Raw genomic sequence first — 23,063 nt, forward strand, 5'->3', positions numbered from 1 at the left:
CAGACCGAACCACGCCAGAGCTGCACTTCCCAGCAGTACCGGATTGATGCCTTTTGGCACAACGCAGAGAGGTTGGGGAAAGAGCTGGTGCAGAGCAAGGCAAGAGGTCCTTGGGGACTCTGCCGGCTTTGGGTAAAGCAGGGATGGAGCAACCAGGTGGGACAACTGCCTGCCTGGAGCTCCAGCCAGCACAACCAAGGGAGGGAGATGGACGCAGTTCTAAGTGAACGAGTGGTCTATGCACACCTGTAAGACCCCTTCTGCATGCAAGAAAAGTGTTCAGGCCTTCCCAGAATTTTATCATTGAAGGTCGTGTCTCCACACGAGCACTGACAATTCTGGACAGGACTACCAACAGACTTAGAGGCCCGATTTTCTGAGTCTGACAATCCTCTGGAGTCACCTCCATCGCAGCTACTGTGGTTGCCCAAGGCACACTAGCAATGGGGCTGACAGTTTGGGTCCATCTAATGTTCATGAGGTCTTTTTTGATGTCTGTGCTCTGCCCACAAATCCTTGTGTCCATCCCCATCGCTGTGCCCGAAGTGAGGGCTGTTCCCAACAAACCTCTAGCTCTTTCACTGTTGGTAAATGAAGCTACAGAAGGAATCCACAACTGGAGGAAAGACGCACAGGAATTCATGCGAATCACACCTCTGAAAACCAGGAATTATTTGAAAAGCAACTCTTCTACGTGGCTATTCGCATGGCTCCCATTGCTGACAATTCGCAAGTGCTGACCTTGCAGTCAAAAGAGAGGTGCTACATGTCCTGCTGAAATAATGATAGCAGAACAGCCATCCTAAAATGGACATCAGATCCCGAGGCACTATTTAATGAATAAATCTGGGTAAAATGTGGGCTGACTCCACATAGGTGCCCTGAAGCCTCCTGAAATTTGCATGATGCTCAAAGAAGCCGCCAAAGCCTGGTGCCAACCTGCCTGGTCAGATCGAATTTATCTAACTCATAGCAAGATCTAACGCAATTAGAAACCCATTTAGACAGCCTTAGGACAGAGATTGCCTAACCTCTCAGCCTATCAGAGCTCTGAGCCCATCAAGGATGTGCAATTTGGCTTTTCTTTGGTTGAAATGAGGACTGGAAAGGAAAATATGGAAATAAATCATCTGAAGGGTGAATCATAAAATCTAAAGGGGTCATAATCTTCATGGAATAATGTCTAAATTGGACTGACCGTGGTGTCCTGAAATGTCTATCACCTTCAAGCTGATAATAGAGCCATTTTGTAGATAGTTGGTACAGAGCGGAAATTGCTCAGGACACAGAAGGAGGTCTCATAATCGCGTTAAAACCATCTGAAGATCCCAGGGAGAAAAAGGTTCCAGGACTGGGAGTAACACTTGAATAAAGCCCTTGAGGAATCCAACAGCTGAAGAGTGGGAAAATAATGCTGGGAAAATAATGAGCTAATCTGGCTCCCAGTTGCACCCAGTGGAGCTGACAGATAGTATTGAAAGCTCTTTGGAGAGCAGGGGGTCCCAAGCCAAGGACTCTAAAACAAAGAGAGATCACTAGGAATGCTTCAACAGAAGACTTTGCATGGAAAAAATGTCAATTTGTTGAAATCAGACCATTTTTCAAGTGAGTTTCTCGTTTCAAAGTTGAGGCAGGGGGGATATCTTTGCTGACATGCAAAAATGAAAAAATGATGCTCTTGCAAAGATAACTTTCACTTCAGAATTCAAGCCAAGTACTAATTATGAAGCTAAATTCAAAAAGGTCAGTCAGAATCATGCCTTTAGAAATTATGAGGAAATATATATATATATATTTATATAGCAATATTTATTGACTGACTTGAGCCAAAAGAGAAAAAAAAATTGTCCGTTCTTGCTGATTTGTTTTCAAATTGAAAATTTTCCTCTGCTGGCAACCCTGTTTTCTAACCATCTCTATTTCCACAGGCAAAGGGCAGAAGCTTTTCCTGTTTGGTCAAGGAATTGTGTCTATTCCATAAGTTTGTGCACCAACACGCCCCAAGCACCGGCAGAGCCCTCACTTCAGTGGTCTGCAACCAACCTGCACCTAATGATTAATGACAATACTGGGTAAGACAAGCCTTCATTTGGAGAGATCAAACAGGTAAGACAAATGATGTTGTAAGGCTTGTTAAGGCCACTTATCTGGTCTGGCGCTACCACTCTTATTGGCACAGGACCTCCGGTATGGATGAGCTGAGGACCGCTTTCTTTGGCCCTGTCCTCAAATCCTAAGTGAGCTGTAAAGTCCTTGGCCAGACCTTGCAGATCGTGGCTCAAGGAAAATTTCCTGAGAAGCTTTCTGAGCTCTCCTCTCTGGGTGAGAGACATGCTGATAGTCCGTAATAAACTGTGATCTACTTGAAATCCTTGCAAAAAAACCAGCCCAAGCTGCTCCAGGCATTCCCAGGGCCTTGAATCACAACACCCTAAAAGGTCTTGCCCAGCCTGAATAATAATGAAGGGCTCTTCAAACATCTGAACACTGATTTTGCTTTCTACTGGGCTTGAGTGCTTTTGATGAAGAAGCAGAAAGATTAACAGATTAGCGTAAGAGGAACATCAGACATCACATTACCAAGACATTTAGAGCACGGATCTCAGTCCCGGACTCAGACGAGACGTTCCCCCCTCAGCAGGGACCGATATCTGTCAGAACCTCCCTGGCAGCAGCTTTGCAGCTGCTCGAGAGCATCGGGGAGTTCGGAGCATGTGAAAACCAGGCCACCTGGGAGCTAAATAGCTCCAGGCTTTCAGGTTGCTCAGGCCTTCAGAGGTGTCTCAGAGGAGCTGAATCAGGGCACTCCGCTTCAAAAACCGCGCTACGGTGCAGGCTAAGTTCTAAAGGAGAGGTGGCAATTCACTGCCCGCCCAAAATGATGGCTCTAAAGACAGCTTTGATGAAACCTGCCAAGGCCACCGGCTGCCCAGCAGTGCCATGTTTACACAGTAGATCAGGAGGCGGGTATTTTGCAAGTGAAGAAGTGCTCAGAAGGGTGTTTACCTCCCCAGGGCAGGGTCATCTTTAAGGATTGTTGGGCGGGATCCATAGGCACGGCTGTAAACGCCAGAATTGATGTAAATGATGAGGTAATGTACGAGCTAGCCTGCCCTCCTAGCAGGTCACTGCCACAAACCTACTCTCCCTCCCACTCTTTCCTGTGAGCATCTGAAGGATGGAGGCAGTAAACAGCTTACGCCATGGGAAGACATTGATGCAAAACAACTAGGAGAGGTTTTTAAGGGATCTTGGGGAGTTGTTTTCTTTCTATTCCTTTGTCTGACATCCTCTTCCTCTTGTGCTCTCAGTCACAGGGTTGAGTGGGAACCCCACTAAGAAAAGAAACCTATACCACTGGTGGGATATGCAAAGCAGGTCTTCAAGGTTGTAGACTGAGACCTTCAGAAAAGTCCAGAAAGTTAGAGAGAAGACAAGGTCAACGGGGGACCTACTGGGGGGAGGCTGAGTGGGTTTGAGTTGCAGGTGACCCTGGCTCCCAGAGGTGAAACCAAGACTAAGCTTCATCCAGGTTGGGCTGGTGGATGCTGCAGCTAGCATCAGAGGTGACAAGAAGAGAAGGACCAAGGTACCAGAAGTAGCCTGTGTTCCTGCAGCCAGGCTCCTCCTCACCCGTGTTCAACTCTTCTCTGTCTCAGCCGAGCAGACCGTGTGATTCCTAGGGCACTGAAGGAGCAGAGGACTGCGGGAAGAATCCCTTTTGGAGTAATTTCCATCCACCATGTTGGTTTCTCCCAGGAGCAGAGCCTGGGTTGTGTAACTGCAGCTTGGATGGACCAGCTTGCAGGGCAGTACGTAGGAGCGCAGCGCTCCCATGGAGATGGGCTGTGCCCGGGGTTTCATGGGCAGGTGCTCTCATACGACAGGTATGTGTGGGGACGGAGGGTGGAGGGAGGTGCTTTGGGCCTGGCACAGGGCTCAGCTCCAGGGCAGCGTTCAAAATAACATGCCAGCATGAGAGAGATTTGGCAGGATACCGCAGGGGCTGAATACAAACCGTGAAGGGGACCTCCCATTCTTTGCGACCCACCCCATGAGTCAACCCTGCACAGCTGCACGGCTCCTGCCTGTGACCCACTCACGCCGAGGGTCCTGGGTAGACACCAGCGCCAGGGACACAAGCACACAGCATCCACCCCTTCGCTGCTGCCCCACAACCTGCCAGGGCTGCCATCCCCACCCGGAGCTGACACAATTCCCAGACAGAACCGGACAGAACCGCTTTGTCCCACACATCCCTTAGCCCTTGCTCTCTGTCGCAACAGCCCACCCCATCCTGCCCTACATCACTCACCCATTACCCCATTACCCCAGCCTCCTGTCCCAGAACATCCCAGCTCTGTTCTCACCTGGGAGCACCTCACCCTCCACCCCCTTCAGCTGCATCCCACCCTCCGTCCTTCACCCCATCCATGGCCTCCTGGCTGCTCTCTGGGTGGAGGGACAACGACACACCCCATGGGAGCATCAGGTTTTGCCCCAGGATTTGGGTGAGGGATGAAGCAGGCGCAGGGAACAGCACTGCAGCTGAGAGCCCGGCCGAGTGGGCAGAGCAGTGCTGGGAATATCAATCAGCGCGGCTTGGACCGGGCGACTGCCCACACAGCCAGCGCTTTCATCGCGCAGAGGATCCAGAGCTCGGCTGTCGGAGCCAGCCAGGGACTCAGCCCTGTGCTGCGGAGGGCTCAGCATCCCTCTGTACCAGGGCCAGCAGACAGCCGGTCGAGAGAGACTAATGGGAAAGAGAAAGAAGCAGGGAAGGAAGAGGTCACTGCCGGAGCTGAGCTGGGGGAGAGATCGGGAGAGAGGGATGGAAGGCAGCAGAGACAATTGTGAAAGGAAAGAGGGAAGGGTGGGGGGCAGAAAGAAGGAGAAGCCCCACCACATTCAACCTAGGGAAGCCTGTGTTCACCACAGACCAACACTGGCTCCAAGGGTATCCGGCTTAGGGGTCTGAGAAGAGAAAAGAAGAGGAGGGCAGGGAGGAATGAGCAGCATCCGTCTCGGCAGAGTGGGAAGAGGGAAAACAGTCAGCACTGCAAGGCACCCAGGCAGCCCAGCCTGATGTGAGGAGCCCCAGGCAGGCAGCACAGGCTGGGCCAGCCTTCACGGAAGCAAAGGAGGAGGTTTCAAAAGATGGTGGGGCCAGAGACTGTCAGGCAGGAGAGATCCGAGGCTCTCTTCAATGCAACGGGGACAGTAAGCGCTGCTGCCTCCTTGCAGACATGCTTTCGGAAGGATCAGCCTTCCCACGGCTGCATCACCTGCCCCTGCACATTCCTGCCTCACCCCTGGGGCTCCCAGCATCCTCACCAACTCCCCAAAAAACAGCATGGTGCGCGACCCACTCCTCACCCCCTCAAGTGCTCGCCGAGCTTCCACCAGCCCCCCATCAACGCTCGCAAGCCGCTGTGCGTCCGTAGCTGTTTTGCAGACCCCAGCCACTCTTCCCAGCACAGCTAGGGCTCAGCCCCAGGGACCTCACTGACACACTCCCCGGTTCGATCTCCGCACACCGGAGCCAAATCTGAACCAAGTGCAATCGATCCTGGGAGCAGGAGCTGATTTGCAGTGCCTGGGAACAGCTCCCAGCACAGTGCCCTTCCGAGACTGGGGAAAAACAGGGCAGGTCCCCCATGAGCCCTCAGCTCCATCTGCAGCTCTTTGCTGGATCCATTTATCAGCTCATTCCACGTGAACGACCTTGAGAAAAATCCACTGACCCAGGACGGCAGGAGACTTTCCCAGACATCTGCCAACACCTAAACCTGCAATTTACAAGACTCTAAGCGAAATTCTACAACAAGACAATTTCATTTCTGTCCATTACAGTTACAATACTCCTCTTATCCTCACTCCCCGCAGAGAGTAATTAATACTACACCGCGCTCCTGAGCCCGCAGGCAGGTGCAGGCACCTCGCAGTAGCACGCTGGAGCTAACACCACTCCAGCCAGCTTCTCCGATGGTGGGAGGCTATAAGAACCAGGGGCAATCTTGGGTTTGTCCAGCTGGGAAAGTACGTAGCATAGCCCCCTCCTCTCCCAGTATAAAAAAGCCCCAAAGGATGGAGCCTGGGAGACTCGCAGGAGAAGCTCCCCGCGCCACCGTCTGAGAGGCTGCGTTCTCGCCCCAGGTTCATCAAAGAGCTTCATCAAAGGACAAGGAAGGGAAACTTCTCTCAGAAGGTTCCCAAAGGGAAGCCGATAGCAAGGCTGAGCCAAGCCCCCAGACTGCCCTGCCCAGCCCCGCAGGGACCAGTTATTTAGGTGGTTGCTGGTGTCTCCTTTCCTCCTCTGCAGCTATCACATCTCCCCGCAGGTCCCAGCCCTGCCTGCTTCGGAGGCCCAGACGCTTCCTGGACGGTTCAAGATAAAACCTTATGCTGTTAGCAAAACAAACGAGGAGGCTGTGAGAGCCAAGGCTGGCACAGGGCTGAAACCACCGAAGCCAGAACCACTGGTTTCCCCGGATGATCTAATCTCTCCCAGCGCCAGAGCTCCTCTTCTCCAGCAGCCTGGCACGGCTGGTTGGAGGCCCTGGGGAAGAGGTGAAGCTGGTGCGATGGGCGTGGGGATGTCTGCCCCAGTTTGAAAGAAAAGCCATGAGAAAGAGGAAGGGGTGGCTGGGGAGGGGGTCCCTGAGATGTGATGCTCAGCTGGAGGGAGGAGGGTGTAGGATCCAGGCCCTGGGGAAAGGGTGCTGTACTGCTCCTGCCTACCAGGACCCATCCTCTCTCCAGCTCACTGGAGACAACAGCCTGAGCAAGCCCCACGGCAGCAGCATCACCCCCAAGCCGCCCGCTGGGAGGGGCAGAGCCATCCTTACAGGGAGCGTGGCCGCCTGGCTCCATCGCCCTCCCGGCGCCAGCAAGCCTGCTTGGGAGAACCTCTCCTTCGCTGCAAGGGTGCCCGTCTCATCCCGGGGTGGGGGGAGCATCTTGCTTCAGGTGCTTCCCCCCAGTGCCACTGACGCGCCAAGGCTCCATCTGCAACCGCGCGCGTCCTCATTCAGCACTGCGGCGGGCGAGAGGCAGGCGTCTTCCAGCCCTTGCCTGCAGGATTTGGGTCACGCTAGCCAGGCACCATGCGGCAGGGATCTGCTCCATGCGCTGTCTTTGGGACGTGAGTGGATCTCAAAAGGACGTGGGGATGAACCAGGAGAAACTATGCAGGCGGATGTTGGGGTGGAAGAAAGCTGAGCTGTGGCTCAGACCGCCTCCCTGTCCACACATGTACACGTGTGTGCATATGTACATGCATGTGTTGCAAACCATGTCCTGGAGGAAGCTGTCTCCTAGGAGGGCCAGATGGTGACTGGAGATGGGAGACGTCAGTCTGGGGAGAGGGGTCAAGTGCCACGAGGCCTCTGGACTGGCCACACTGGGGCACGGTGAAGGGCTTGTGGTGATGGCCGGCCCACTTGAGTACCGCTTCTCGGCGCCGGGGGGTCTGGGTGCTCCGGTGGCTGAGGACATGGAAAACATGGCTGGGAATTGGCTAGGAGCAAGAGCGTCTTCAGGGGCAGCAGGGAAAATAAGGCACAACCGGTCAAAAATAGAAAACTTTATTGAAGTCAAATCCAACAGGGCAGCTGAGCTCAGCCCTGCGGCAGGAGCCCAGCCTGCCGCTCACCGGGGTACAAAGGAGGGAGCAAGGGTCTCCATAGGGCACAGAGGGTACAGCACGGTGGGGGAGTGGGTGGTCCTCACTCACAGGGGCCCAGGAAGAAGGCAAAGCCACAGGCACTCGTCCCCGCTCTCCCTCCCTAGCTCAGTAAGGATAGACCCGACAGGTGCTAAAGCAGAAAAGTGGTGCAAGCTAACTGGTCGGACAGCCTGAAGAAAGAGGGTCCTGCAAGCTCTGGGCTCGTCCCCCAACCTCCTGGGACAGCTCCAGCTCCAGTTGCACACCAGCGAGCAGCCCTTCCCAGTCCACAGCCAAGACCCTACCTCCGCCCTGCCCCGCACACAGCAGAAAGCCCCGGCTTGACCAAGAGCAGTGACCCGACCGCAGCACGCAGCAGAGACCCCAGTGCCCCACTCCTCCAGCCCCCAGCATGAGACCCAGCCCCAGCCCCGGCACACGGCTGGACCTGTGTCGCCTGGAGGAAGCAATCCCAGGGCACCGGGATCCACTCTCCTCCTTCGCAGCGGCTGCAGCGCGGCTCCCGCAGAGCCGTAGCTCCGGGCCCGATGCTCACACTAAGGGAAGCCCAATTTTCACCGTGCCAGCTATGGCAGAGGGCCCAAGCCTGGGGGAAGCCAGCACCTGAGCCTGGGAAAAAGGCAGAGCTTTGCTCCTCCACCCAGCCTCATCTGCCTGGGCAGCCTTGGCGGATGCAAAATTCCCTTTTGGGTGGCTTTGCGCAGGGATGGTGAAAGGTTCAGCCGCAACAGCAGAGCCAGGCTGGCAACAGCAAGGTTAGTGCCTTCCTCGCCGCGCCCCGGACAGGGGCAAGGCTGGAAACCGGCTGCCCAGAGCTGTGGCAGGAGCAGGATCAGTCTCTCCTCCCCACCAGCCGGCCCAAGCAGATGGATGGATGGGAGGGTGCGCATTGCCCTCCTCGGTGCTCTTAGAGACGGTCCCCAAAGGGGACCTGGGAGCGTGAGATTCCCTCCCCAGGGCTCCCCATGCAGAGGCATAGGCATGCAGCACCCCTCACGTCACCGTCACCCACGTAGCACCACCAGGACCCAGCCCTGGGCGCTCTGACAAGGGCTCTGACAGTTTTTGGCCTCCCCCCGCCCACCATCCCCATCCCCTCCCCGCCCCACGACCAGGCTTCGTGGCTCAGCTGCAGGGTAGTCCTTGGCCAGCCCCCCAGGCCACGCATGCAGGGCTGGGGGCCAGTCCACGCTCACTCCCACACCTCTGTCCAGATGGCGCCCCGGTTCAGCGGCGGGGCCGCTGCTGGCCTCAGGATGAGCTCTCCTACCTGCTTGTTGGTGTATTTCTGGGGATTGGTGCGGTAGCTGTAGTCCGAGTACTGCTCGGAGCCCGTCGAGTTGTTGTCCCCGGTGCCAACAAAGGTGTTGGTGGCCGGCAGGTCCTGCACCACTTGGTGCTTCTTGGAGGCAGAGGGTGACTGAGGCTGCAGCTGGATGGAGGGCAGCGGCGAGTTGGAGCGGTAGTGGCGACCCAAGTCTGGGCTGCCTGGCGGGTAGTTGAGGGGCAGGTGGATTCGGGGGCTGTCACTGACAGAGTCATTCATGAGGTTGAACTTGAGCGATTTCTGCAGCCCTGTCTCCTCCTCATCCTCCGTGGGCTTGGGTGGCTTAGGGGACTTGCTCTTCTTCACCTTGCTCTTGCTCTTACTGCTCTTGCTGGCCTGCTTGGGTGCATACAGGTCCTTGGTCTCCTTCTTGCCTGCCTGGTAGCCACTTTTGGCCTCCCGCTGCCGGCAGTAGCGCACCAGGACAACCAGCACAATGACCAGGGTGACGGCCACAATGCCGGCAATGACTCCAAAGAGGATGTTGCTTCGCTGCTTGCTGCGCTCATATTCAGGGTCTCCAGCGATGTCTATGTCAAGCGGTGTGTCCAGGCTGTGCCCCACCAGTGTGTCCAGCAGCGTGCGGTTGGCCAGCGTCTCGTTGACATAGAAGTGCACCAGCGCTGTGCCATGCCGGGAGGGCTTGCCCTTGTCATTGACGCGCACTACCAAGCGGTGCAGGCCATGGTGCTTGCGCAGGATCTCCTTCTCCAGGGTGATGTCTCCACTGTGCGGGGAGATCTGGAAGAGCTCGAAGGGGTTGCCTCCTGTGATGCTGTAGGTCAGTTCCGCATTGACACCAGAGTCAATGTCCTCTGCCTTGACCTTGCTCACCTGCTGGCCAGGGCTGGTGTGGGGCAGGATGTGTTTGTAGGTGGCATTGGAAGGTGAAGTGATGAAGGGAGCATTATCATTCTCATCCAAGACATTGATGGTCACCCCTACATAGGCAGACCTAGGAGGATCCCCACCATCCACAGCCTTGAGTCGGAAAGTGTACGTGCTCTGCTGCTCCCGGTCAAAAGAGATGCTGGAGAGGATGGTGCCAGTGCCATTCTGGATGACAAAATCCCCATTGTCTTGCTCCACCGACAGCTGGATGCGGGCATTTTCTCCTTTGTCAGCATCAATCACCGTCACCATGCCCACGGGGCTGAGGGGCGGCATGTTCTCCATCACCGAGAAGTTGTAGCCGCTCAGCATGAACTTGGGGTCGTTGTCATTCCTGTCCATGACGTTGATGGCCACAGACGCTGTGCCCTGGAGGCTGGGGCTGCCCTTGTCTGCCGCCACCACCAAGAACTCATAGCGCTCCCGCTGCTCTCGGTCCAGCACCGCCTTCACCCGGATCTCCCCAGAGTTGGGGTCAATGGTGAAGGAGCCCTTGGAGGAGGGGTCCGTCACCAGGGAGTAAACCAGCTTGGCGTTGGAGCCGCTGTCAGCATCGCTGGCGCTCACCTCCATCACCAGGTCATCAGGCTCATTGTTCTCGGGGAAGGCCACCTCGGTGAAGCTCTGGCTGAAGACAGGTGCGTTGTCATTCACGTCCATCACCTGCACCTTCAAAGAGTTGGTGCTGGAGAGGGGCGGGTTCCCCGAGTCCACTGCCACAATCTCAATTGTGTAGTCCTTCACCGACTCATAGTCCAGCGGCGTGGTGGTCTGCAGGAAGTACTTCTTCTTGCTGTCGCTCCCTGTTTCACTAGCCTGCCGCAGCTGGAATGGGACGTCACCAGCCACCACACAGGTCACCACGGCGTTTTCGCCCTCATCTCGGTCAGACACCTGCACCAGAGCCACTGCTGTCTCTACTGGCACATCCTCCGAGATGTTCGCCATGCCATCCTGGTGGGTCACGAGCCCAATGCCTCGTATCTCTATGGAGGGCGCATTGTCATTCATGTCCTTGATGGTGACCACCACCTGAGTGCGGGCAGTCTTGGGGTTGGCCCCCTTGTCCTTGGCCATGACGGAGAACTTGAGGATGTTGACGTCCTCACGGTCGATGGGCCCCTGCACGGTGATGAGCCCTGTGGCACGGTCCAGCCGCAGCAGCCGGCGCACCATGTCCGAGGCTTGGTGGAAGGAGTAGTCGATTTCGGCGTTGGCACCCTGGTCCGAGTCGTTGGCTTTCACCTGCGGGATGGAGGGAGAAACAGTAAGCAGGAGGGCAATGCGATGCAAGCCCCTCCGCAAACTGCCATGCAGCCCGCCGCTCTCCTCCAGGTACGGCTGGTGGGGAAAAACCAGGATTTCCTCTTCTGGGGCCAAGGACTATGGGGCAAAGAGCCTGGGACTGGTAGAGCGGCTGGGAGCGGCCCTCCGGCACAGAAGCTTTTCCTTGCTCTTCTGGCAAAACCGGCTGGGCTGGTTGGCAGTGCTCTCCTCCCGGCCAGCTCCGGCACGCAGGGAATCCTCCGGGAACCCTCGCCACCAGAGCCCAGGCAGCAGCATGGAGGGACGGCTCCAGCTGCAGCCGCTCCGCAATACCCTCCCCGAATAGGGGCTGGAGGTGAGGATGAGGAGGGAGGCGAGGATGTGCAGAGCTGCAGCAACTCCATCCCGGCATTCAGGGATGCGGCTGAGCCGGGAGCGGAGCTGCCTAAGTTCTGCACAGCACCAGCCATCCCTGTACGCCTGTCAGGAGCTCTGCATCCGCATAAACCTTCCTCTGTGCCTATTATTTGCTTTCTAAAGAAGATGAGGTTTGTCTAACATTTGCCTCCCTAATCGGCTCTCCGAGCAGCTTCTTCTCTGCACCATTTGCTGCTCTGCCGTTATCTTGCTCAGCAGATTTGGATGGAGAACGAAAGTTGTTAAATGTAAATTCCACCTTTTACCTCCACTCACAAAAAAGGCGGAAGTCATTTTCCCCCTGAAAGATAAAAGCTGAGCAATGGCAGCAGCGGTGTTTCAGCCCATTCTCCTCCCAGCCATGCGGCTCCCTTATCTGCTTCCAACTTCCATTCTCTTAACAGTGAAAAATGAATTCTTAAAAAATTCACATCAGAATTAGCAAGCAGATGAGAGCTGGCCACGCTCCGCTTATTAAGATGGCAGCTGCAGATAAACAGATGTCAGCTACTATCATCTCAATGCCCCCTCCGAGCCAAATCCACCGAGATCCACACCTTCGGGCTCCCTCGGCCAGTTTGCGCCGATGCCCGAGACAGGGCAGAGCCTCCGGCCCCTGCAGACAGCAAGGCACCCCCAGAGTCAGGGGCAGCCCCCCGAGATGAGCAGCGGGGATGCTGCCTGCCCCCCACCTCCTGTGCAAGCCTGAGTTTCCATGGAGCAGCCAAGAGAATGCAACTTATGAAAGGGTCTATGTCTTGTCTGCGGGCAGCATTGAGATCCGTCTGGCATGAAGCCAGGCTCCCCACAGACCTTGGGTCCCAGCCCTCCCCGTCACCCGGAGCCTTGCTGCTGCGTACCAGCCTGCCCTGCTGCTGCCCCTCGGTCCAGTCCTGCAGCCCCCGCCCCAACAGCATCCTTTAGATTAGATGCCTGCGCATCCTTTCTAATCTCCTTTTAGCTGATGCGACATCCCAGGGACATGCCTGCCCGCTGGCCCTGGGTGACACCGTGGGCTCCAACGGCTTGCAGCCCTTCTAGGCTCCCTCCTCCCTTGAGGAGCCATCACAGCAAGCGGCCATATAAATGGTCCCTGGGTTGTCCCTGCTGCAGCCAGACAGGAGGAGAGCTAGGGAGGAGAAGAAAGCCCCCACACTCACCTGGAGGACGGAGTGCCCCACGGGGCTGTTTTCAGAGAGCTCCGCCTCGTACAGGGCCTTCTCAAACTTGGGTGCATTGTCATTCATGTCCAAAATGGTGATGCGAAGCAGGGCGCTGCTCGCCCGTGGTGGGTTGCCTCCATCCTGCACCTTGATGGTCAAGTCGTAGGAGTCCCACTGCTCCCGGTCCAGGTTCCCCATGACGATCAGCTGTGGCTGCTTCTCGTCCTGATCCTCTGCCACTTGCAGCCCAAAGAGCTCCTGCGCCTCCGGACCAGCCGTCAGCTCGTAGGAGGCAACACCATTGGGGCCCGAGTCCCGGTCCATGGCCAGGGGGATGGGGAAGAGCGTCCCAATGTTGGTGTTTTCAGGGATGGACAGGGTGAGAACAGGCGAGGCAAAGTTGGGGGTGTTGTCATTGATGTCGAGCACCTCTATCTGCCCCTCGAGCAAGCGTGGGCTGCTGTTCAAGATCAGGTCAGTGATGGACACTTCAAACTCCAGGAAGCAGGGCTCTCCAGGCAGGAGGTGCTGGCACTCACGCAAGCTCTCCCGGTCGATGGAGGTTTCTGTGGTGTAGATGTCCCCGGTCTTGCCATCCACACGTAGGTATGGGGCCCCCACTTCCAGCTTGTAGAGGTGCCCCACATCCGGGAAGCCGTAGTCGGAGGCCAGGCTCCCTATGAGGGTGTTGGGGGGCTGTTCCTCCTGCACTTTGTAGACCACGCGCGTCCCACAGACCAGGGCAGGGAGCTGGAAGAGGAGCCACAGGCCCAGGCAGGATGCCAGCGGTTTCATCCTGCGCTGGAGGGGAGCTGGAAGGAGACACAGACACCGGAGGTTAGGCAGCCCCAGGCCCCCAGGAGCGCTCCGCCCCAGCCCATTTCTGCAGGGCATCCTTTGGGGTACCGCGCATGGTCTCAAAGCATCCCCCCCTCAAAGGGAAGGAGCTTTGGGGGCCCGCTTGACAGAGCTGGCCCCGGCCACGGTCTCCTGGCAGCCTCTGCAAGCGAATGCCCGGGAGGACCCGTCCCAGCTTGCAAAGTTCCTGCAACGCCCTGCTCGAGTGAGCAACCCAGCCATTGAAACCTCAGCTTCCTGTCCCTTGCAGGAAGCCACTCCTGCTACTGTCCACCCTCTGTGTCACCATGAAAACTGTAATTAGTCCCAACGAGGCACACTAACAGGGTGGACTGCACGCAGCCTGCTGCCAGCAACCCGATGGGAGCCGGCCAGGCTCAGAGACAGCTTCTCACCGCAGAAACACAGCAGCTTTGTGTACCACGCACTGCAGGGCCACTGCCTGCCACGCACGGCGGGGACACGGAGGCACTGCATGCGCCTGCCAGCCCTGCAGAAACAGCAGCACCAAAAGGGGGGCAGGGGCTCTGCCTGCTCTGCAGGGATGCAGGGATAACACCCATCCATCACTGCGGGGACACGGGGTACTGCCAGAGCCGCGCTGCACCGCCGACACAGCAGCACTGCCAGCCTCGCACTGCCAGAGATGCAAAGGCACCACCCATCCGGCACTGCAGGGATGCAGCGGGCCCCGTGCATCCTCCATCCCGCGCTGCATGCGGGGCGCTGCCACCCATCCGCGCCCCTCGCCGAAAGAGGGGCGCTACCCACCCCTGTACTGGAGAGACGCAGACGCGCTGCCCACCCTGCGCTGCGTGTACCCCACAGGGCAGGCCGCGTGCCTCCCGGCGCTGCAGCGGCACTGCACAGCCCCAGCGCACTGCAACGGGAGGCACAGCATCTCCCCTCTGCTGCACAGTCACTAGGCAACCCCACACCCTGCGCCAGCAAATACTGCTCCCTTTGCTCGTTGCAGACACTCCGTTCCTTCCCATTCCCTCCCACCCCAGACTGGGACACTGCCAGCAGGCGCTGGGTGCCCTCCCAGTGCCAGTGTCCACCCCACCCGCTGCAGAGGCAGTGGCAGGAGCACTGCCCCCCTGCATTGCAGAGACACACACTGCACACACTGCACCGCAGGCACCCAGCCACTGGAAACCTCCTCCCAGTACGCGCACGCTGCAGGGGCAGTGCCAGGCGCACCGCCAGCCCCATCCAGACTGTCCCCTCCTGCGCCAAGCCACATGCCCTGTAACCAAGCCTCTGCCTAGCACCGTGCCTGGCCACCAGCTTTCCCAGTCCTCCGCTTTCCGTTCCGGCAACGCACCTTCCTCCAAGGTCCAGGAGCACTCACGCTCCAAGCTGAGCCGTAAGCGTGAAGGGCTGCAGCCCAGCTCACCCAGAACGCCCAGTGGCTGGATGCCCTGCAATCCCACAAGCGCCTGCCACGGCGCCTCAGCAGCAACCCTCTCTCACTGCTCCAATCGCCCGCTCTCTCCGTACTCTGCACCCAGTCCGTGGGATGGGTGAGCTCTCCTCCAGCATCTCCCCTCCACAGTGCCACACGGCAAGTGCCTAACTCCTGGTTACCCCAGCATCGTATGGATCCTCAACAAGTGGAGCATCCTGCGCTCTCCACCCTGGTCCTTCCTGCAAGCCAGCAGCTCCCAGTCCTTCCACCTCTCTGCTTCCCCATGGCCAAGTGCCTCATCGATGGCATGGAAGTGAGGAGCTCTCCCTCTGCAGATGGAAATACATCTCCGTTTCTGGAGACAAAACTACAGCCCTGAAGCTGAGCTAGACTCTGCTCCCTTGTCCTGCAAGCATTCTCCATGCAGAGAAGAGGTGTTTCCACCTTGCTGAGGGCACCCACAGAGAGGGTGTTTCCACATGCTGAGGTCTGTCCAGACCAGCGCTGTGTGCAGATGCCTCTGACATGTATGTCCCCGGGAGGAAGGGAAGAGGCAAGCAAGGCTCCTTCCATCCCTGCTCGGGGCTGAGGATGCAGGAGGCAAGAGGCTGAGCAGAAGTACAAAACATCTCGGTATCAACACAGGCAAAACCCAGCGATGTGTGCACCCATGCGTGTGTCTGCGCACTAAGAGCGCCTGGGTGTGTGTGCCCAGAGCACAATTGCATGTCTGTAGGACACACGCACACGTGTGCACTAGCGGGGTGTGCCACACACGTGCATGCACTGCAAGGCGCACATCCCATCCATGCCTGCAGCAGGAGAGCCCGTGCACCAGACACGAGTTTGTATTCCTGCACGTGTGCGCGCACCAAGCAACGCATGTGCCCGTGCAGGGGGAGCATGCGTGCATGCCCCTGTCGCTACCAGGTGTGCATCGGTGTGATGTCACCCTGTGCGGGGGGTACTTCCACTGTGTGTGTGTGAGCACGCCCCGGCTGGGTCACGCGTGTGCCCACAGCATGCGTGTGCACTCACACCAGACCCCCCCTTACACGCCCACCTGCCTTTACTGGGGTGTCCAAACCCGCACTGAGCTTCACCGCCCTGTTGCCCCATGCTCCCTTGGGAAATGGCCTTGCGGCCAGGACAGGGAGAAGGGGAAGACGGGCAGCCTCAGCTGCTGGGAAGGTGCTCCCGGAGGATGCCCCGGCTGGGAGAGGCACCCGTGCCCGCCACCAGACTGTTTGCACAAGCCTGTTTGCGTTAGGCTGGGCCACGGCTGCCGGTGACGTAGCGCCATCCTGACTAAGCCTTGGTGTGAGGTGGATGATTGCAGGTAAAGGTGAAAGTCCCAACGCGGGGCCATGCCTCACGTGGCCCTGACTGAGCTGGGAGGGAGGGTCCCAGGAGCCCTGTGCCAGCCCGGAGGAGGAAGGGAGTCACCCATGGGTGCCCAGCACCCATGCTTTCTGGCCTGAAAAATTAGGCTGCAGCCTAAACCCAAGCCCCCATTCCAACAGGTGAAGGAAACCTGCAAAGCAGGGAAGCTGGCGGAAAAGAGGGGCTGGGAACACGAGTGGGACCATCACCCCACGAGGGACTGCCGGCGGGCGTGAGGGGCCCCGGGTTCACCGGGGTAAGGAATCCTGCTTGGCGCCTAGGGGTGCGAATGACACAGCGCAGACGTGAGAGCCCAGTGCTGGGCGTGAGGAGGAGGAGGAGGCGGAAGCCTCCACCACTGGGGAAAAGCACGTCTGTGCAGGAGACAGAGGCTTCTCAGGGGCCAGTCCAAGGCATCAGGGCTATTTTCCCATGGGATCTAAGGACCATCCCACACTTTCTTCTCCGGTGCCAGGCACCTTTTTCCAACCTGCTGGCAGAGCACAGAGCACTTAAAAATAAAAACCCCTCCCAAAACAACTATTCCTCCACACACACAATTCTCCCTACGGGGAGAGTGTGAGAGAGACTGAACCACATGAGAGAGGCGTTAGTCACGCTGCTTAATGCATGACTGGGAAGCTCTCGGAGGACAGTGGCATGCAAAATCCTACAGAATTCAGCCATTCCCCCTCAAAAAAAAAAAAAAAAAACCAACAAAAAAAACCCAAGCCCTAATGAGAGGGAGGTTATAAAGCGCTGAGAATTTAAGCAACTGCTTGAACAAGCCTGGGCTCCCTGTGATTCCCACAGCCCCTTGGCCCCGTTCCACAGAAGGCAGCAGCACGCCGGGTACCAAAGTCCACCCTTGTATTGCTCCCAACGGCTGATTGCGTGGCTGGGAGCCATGCTTACAAGCCTACCCAAACCTTGCACTGAGCACACAAGTACTAATCCCCCCCCCAGCCAACGCCAACCCCCCCCAAGCTCTGCTCTGAGGCTCGGAGCTGGAGCAACATCCCAGCGAGCAGCAAATGCCAATCGCGGCTCCACTTCGTGCGAGGGGCTGAGGCCAAGGACCATATTGTCCAAAAAAACGGCCACCGATGCCGAGCCCCGCATCGAAGGCTCAGATGGGTGGAATCCTGGGCGTTTTGTGGCACGTCCCACGGTTTCCTTCAGCTCCAGCTGCCGCTGCGGCTGCTTGGCATTTATACAGGCTGGGCCCAAGCGCTCTGAGCCAGAGCACCCAGCGATGAGGAACCCCACTCGCTCGTGAGCAGCTTTACCCCAAAATCATCTCTTAGGAGCTGTACAGTGATGAAAAGACGGCGAAGCCCAGGGCCTTCCCTCCTTTCTCCACATCCTTTCCAACTCTGGCAGCCAGCGATGCAGAGACCTGTCAGAGCCTCCGTAGGGCTGCAGCCCCCATCCTCCCACCCCAGGGGTCCCTCACAGCCCCTCTGGGATCCTGAGGGTTCCTGTCCCCTCCTGCCACCATCCCGGCTCGCCATCCTGGCTTGGAAGTGAGTCCTGGGGGAAGGCAAAAAATGTCGCTGGCCTGGAACACCCTGGCAGGGCCACAGGGAGTCGGAGGGGCTAGGGAGGGTGTGGGGAGGGGGGGTAGGGGACCCTCAACCTGGCAGGGTGCCGGGGAGAACCGCAGCCCCCTCTCCCCGCCGGCTGGGTGGGAGAATGGAGACCGGGCTCCGCTCTCCGGCCGCTGCGGCCCGGGCTCCCGCAGCCGGTAGCGCCGGCTGCCCGGGGGATGATCGGAGCCGCGGGCTGAGGGGGCCCTCCCGCCAGCCCCGCACACACACGCACACCCGTGGAAAACACACGGCACCGACTTCACGCTCAGCCTCGCGCACAGGGACTCTCCAAGGCGCAGGCTGACACACTCACTCGCATCCGCACCCCTCCGTAACACCCGCAGCCCGCTCCCCGCACACTGCTCCCATAACCCACACCCCCGGGGCACACGCACGCAGAGACCCCCCCGCTACGGAAACACGGGCGCGTGCACCTGCCGGACCCCTTCACCCCGCTTCCCTCGCACACACGCACGAACACGCACAGCCCCGCTCCTACCCGGCGCTCGCTCCCGGCTCCCAGCTCACCCGCAACTTCTCTCGCTCCCACGCACCGGCGCGCCCCGCAGCCGCGCTCAAACCTCGGGGTGGAAAGGGGACGCGCACCCAGAGCCACCCCCGACGAGAATAATTAAAAAAAAAAAAAAAACCCACAAAAAAAAAAACCCCGACAGAGCCGCACACCCCCACCCCGCCCGGGCCGGGGCTGGCCCCGCTCCGCCCCGCACAACAAGTGGCAGAGCCGGGCGGGACCCGTAACCGGGAGCCCCGCGCCCCGCTGCCGCCGCCCGCGCACCCCCAGCGCGGAAAGGCGCGGAGGGGCGCGGAGGGGAGAGGGGGATGCTCGCCACCGCCGCTCCCGCCGCCGCCCGGCTCCGCGCTTCCGCACCGCGGCCAAGCTCCCGCCCAGGGTATCCCGCACCGCTCCGCAGCTCTCCGCGGCCGCGGGGCTGCCGGCCCTGCCGCAGCTCTTACTTGGATGCGGACGGCGCTGCTCTCCGTGCCGTCCCTTTGCGCGCTGATCCGGCGGCGGCTGCATCGCCTCCTCCCCGCCGGGACCGGGCTCCCCCCAACCCCCCCGGCTCCTCCCGGTCGTTATCCACGGATGAAAATAAAATTAAAAAAAAAATTAAAAATTTAAAATTTAAAAAGGGGAGGTGGTTTAAAAAAAAAAAAAAAAAAAGTCCCGCGGGAACCGCCCCCCCTCCCCCGGGCCGGGGCTGCGGCTCCTCCGGCGGAGCGGCGCGGGGCTGGCGGCAGCCCCGGTGGGCAGCTCCGTCCGCGCCCGCCTCCGTCCCTCGCCGTGTGTGAGGATGTGCAAGGGAAGCGCAGCGCAGGCACGGCCCCTTTCCACCCCCCCGCTCCTTCTCCACCCCCCCCAACCCCGCTGCCTCCGCCTCCCGTCGCCACCGCGAGGAGGTGGAGCTCCGGCTTCTCATCGCATCCCCCGGCCGGGACGAACGGGCAGCGGGTACCGGGCAGGGCCACCCGGCCCTCTCACCGTCCGCCCGTGGAGAAGGAATTGGGGAGGGGGTCCCCGCAGCCCCCCCGGGACCCCCTCACCTCGGAGACCCTCCACCTGTGGGAGTGAGTCACCCCATTCGCTCCCCTCACGGTGCTCTTATTTTTCTTTATCCACTTATTTTTCTTTATTTTTCCACCCGGTCGTGCCCACCCCTCCTCGGATCCTGCAACGATGCCTGCAGCCCTGCCCGGATGAAAGAGCAGGGCCTGGAAAAGCGACCGTCCCCTCCCATCACACCTCAGTGAATCATGATTTTATGACACAGTGTTGGGACTGGGGAACGCAGAGTGCCTGCAAGCTCCCGGCCGCCCTTGCGATGCCTTCGCAAGCTGTGCTACCTCGCTGGCCCCCGTGGGACCTCAGACGTCCCAGGGAGCCTCGGGGACAGCGTGCTCCATGGGTGCCCCATCCCTCAGTGCTCCCACCGGCCTCTGCGTTCCTGCAAGGAGAACGGGTGCTCCCTGTAGCCAGCTTGGATCCGCAGCCTGGCCCTGCCCGAAGGCCTCGGCACTCTCAGATGGGAGATGCTGGAGTGGCTCTCGGCACCCTGCAAGGACCTGGCACCTCAGGGCCCCTCACCCAGCAGCACCCACCTTCTTGGTTCGTTGCGGTGCAGATTTCTTGTCAGGATGTTGGCGAGTCCTTTCCGCTTCTCCGCAGCCCCAGGATGAGGAGCAGCGCTTTCCCGCTGAGCTACGCCAACCTGTTGCTCAGCTCCCTTCCCTGCACACATGCTCGGCTCGGCTGCGGTGACTGCACCATCTAGAGGCAACGCTGCCCTGGTCGGGGGAGCCCCGGCTCCGGCTCAGCTCAAATCGCCCTGTTTTTTCCCCCAGAAGAGAGCTCAGCCCCTGGCAGGGCTTCTTCCTGCTGGGCAGGAGAAAGGGGCTGGAGAGACATCCCCTCCGGGTGAAAATCCATCCCTTCCTCCAAGATTTTCCTGTAGCAGGGCCATCTCTACTCCTGCAGAGATGTTGGCCTCTCTGCGTCCGTTTGTTGGTTTCTTGGGTTGTTTTTTGGTTTTTTGTTTTTTTTTTCTCTGAGTGTCAATTCTCATGAAGCCTATTTAGCAGAAAATGTGAAGCGAGAAGCTGGGGAAGGTCAAAGCCCACTGTGGAAGGGTGGGGAAAGGAGCTGCAGGGTTTGTCAGGGTTTACCCTGCTGATACAGCGTGAACTGGACAGAGAGAGGGAATTAAACTCCCCAGAGACAACGTGAGATTTGATCGATCGGTCACTGGCAGCCCTCCTCGGCGGGCTGGAGAGCCGTGGCAGAGGGAAGAAGTGAGGAAGTGACCCTGTGGGTCCAAGGCTGACTGCGGAGCGGTGAAGGCAAACTTAAGAGATGGCTGGGGGGCCGAAGGTTTCCGTTTCGCAAGAGACACAGATAGTCAATAGGCGGGCTGCGCAGGGAGCAGCCAGGCAGGCTGTGCGTGCAGGTAGTTTACTGGATGCCGCCCCTTCGAGGGGGCACGCGTGCCTGCCATCTGCGGCCTCTGCTCAGCGAGGTTTCAAAGAGGCAGGTTCAGGCGCTAAGAGCGTGGAGGGGAAAAAGTGTCCCAGGCTCCGGAGCCACCTCTCTGCAGCCAAGGGAGCCGACAGGACACCATATTCAGGCGGCCTGGCACCCCAGAAACAATTTGTCTGTCCCTGCCTTCCTCTTCTGCCGCTGCCTTTGGAAGCGGCCTGGCTCCTCCCTAAGCGCTCCTTGCCCTCCGACAGCAAGGAGAGCTTGATGCTGGCATTGCCGTTCCCCGCCCTCCCTCTGCTTGGGCCTTACGCTATGAGTCACGGGTCCTCCCCTTGCGTTTGCCATTTCCCAGATGGCAGCGCCAGTCTAAGCAATGGGAAACCATGAAACTGGAACCTCCAGCTCCTTCCCGCCCACCTATCCTGGTGCCGGCAGTGCCACCGACTCTGGAGATGCTGCTAGAGGTGCTGGCTTGCCCCGTGCAGTGGGTACCCCGTGCCAGGATGCTCTGGCGTCGCGTAGAAACAGTCGCTTCATGGTGCCGGTGGGGCCTTGTCAGAAGAACAAAGCCTGCGAGAGAAGAGCATCCAGCTAAATCTCTGGGAAAGCGAGAAGAAAGGGAAACACGGCAAGCAAATGAACCTTACAAGAGAATAAATACCCCCTCCCCAACACACACACACGCAGCAACCTGGCTGCCGTCTGCTGCAAGGAGTTCAAAGGCTCTTCTGTTCTCTCTCTCATCAGCTCCGGGCTCCGCAGGAGAAGCAGCAGCACGGATTTGGGCAGCAAATGCTAATAACACAGATGTTCTGACGATTCGCTTGTTTCTACAATTAAAAACAAAAAGATCCTCAAAACCCAAATGCGAGGAAATGAGCACATTAAAGAACTTCTCCTCCGCATGCCTACCGCGTAATGAAGGGCTGCAGGTTTGCGGGGGAAGGGGCTGGGCGGTTTCAGGCCAATCCAGAGTGTAAGCGGGACGCGGCTGGAGAGGAGCATCCCTCGGACCGCGCCAGCGAGCTCAGCTGGGAGACGTGCCGGCCGCGGGATGCGGGCGGCTGACCCCCGAGCCGGGATTAATGGAGGGGCTGAATGGCTCAGATGGTCGCTGCCCGTCTTGCGTGTGGGACGCTTGCTGCCAAATTATTGGGAGATTGTTTTTATTACTGTTTTAACTCTTTTTTTAACCTTGTTTTTCTTGCGGCTGCACTTTCACTCACTCATTAATTTTGGTATTTTTCTCACGGTATATAACCCCTGTCATGGCTGCCATGGCAACAGGAGGGAATGTGCTCAGCGCTAAAATATCCTCTCAAAAATAACAAAAATAAGACAACAGAGGCAGCTTCTGTGGGCTGCTGCAAATGCAGATCTGGCCCGGCTTTGTGGTGACGGAGGACGAAAGATCCTGCAAGCCAGGGAAGCCCCTGAGCTCTGGTCCTCCCACCTCGCGTCTTGGGGCTGCACGGGCTCCATGATGGCCACCTGGAAGCTCCTCCTGGGACAGACCCTTGGGGCTGAGGACCACAAACCTCCTCATCTGGCCTCAAAAACTCGTCCCCTTCTCCAAAATATCACTGCAAATGGGGAGGGAACATGGAAATGAGCTAGGAAAAGGGGGTGAAGGTGTTGCTCAGGGGGTTTTGCTGGTCTCTGGTGGGTTCTCAGACCATGGGTAGATCCCTGGGTCAAGAAAAAAACAGTAACGTGAGGTCTTGAAAATCAGGAGCTGCTGCCAGCGTGGTGGCATGGATGGCGGGGCTCGTCGCACAAACCTGTTGTCTTTTCCTGACAGGATTACCGGTCTGGTTGAGAAAGGCAATTGTGTTGATATAGTACACTCGGATCTCTCCGAGGCATTTGACTTACTTCCACCTGACATTTTGATTAAAACTTGCATTATAAGGAATTAACAGGGCACATATTAGATGGATTAAAACTGCTTCCCTGGCAGATCTCAGAGGTGGTTGCTAATGGGTAGGTATCAGTAAGTAGCGCTGTTTCTACCTACCTCCCCCGGGGACCTCTTCTTCGTCCACTGCTATTAAACATTTTTATCAATGATGT

General features: G+C 58.3%; 1 protein-coding gene across 3 annotated transcripts in view; it reads right to left on the minus strand.

Annotated features, from left to right (window-relative positions):
* PCDH1 (protocadherin 1) overlaps window positions 1–19,272 on the minus strand; it is a 50,367-nt gene extending 31,095 nt beyond the window's left edge. For 2 of the 3 annotated variants that reach the window (XM_086759054.1, XM_086759055.1), the window contains exons 1-3: window positions 18,971–19,272; window positions 12,749–13,563; window positions 8,958–11,150 (exon numbers count right to left, since the gene is read on the minus strand). In XM_086759054.1, the coding sequence (XP_086615180.1) occupies window positions 8,958–11,150; window positions 12,749–13,563; window positions 18,971–19,034 (3,072 nt within the window). In that variant the 5' untranslated portion in view covers window positions 19,035–19,272. Of the gene's footprint in view, window positions 1–8,817; window positions 11,151–12,748; window positions 13,564–18,970 lie in introns of those variants that run through there. The other variant, XM_086759056.1, reaches the window with a different exon arrangement.
* Window positions 19,273–23,063: the final 3,791 nt, after the last annotated feature.

This window comes from Chlamydotis macqueenii, chromosome 14 (assembly GCF_036417535.1).
Source record: "Chlamydotis macqueenii isolate bChlMac1 chromosome 14, bChlMac1.mat, whole genome shotgun sequence".
NCBI classification, from domain to species: Eukaryota; Metazoa; Chordata; class Aves; order Otidiformes; family Otididae; genus Chlamydotis; species Chlamydotis macqueenii.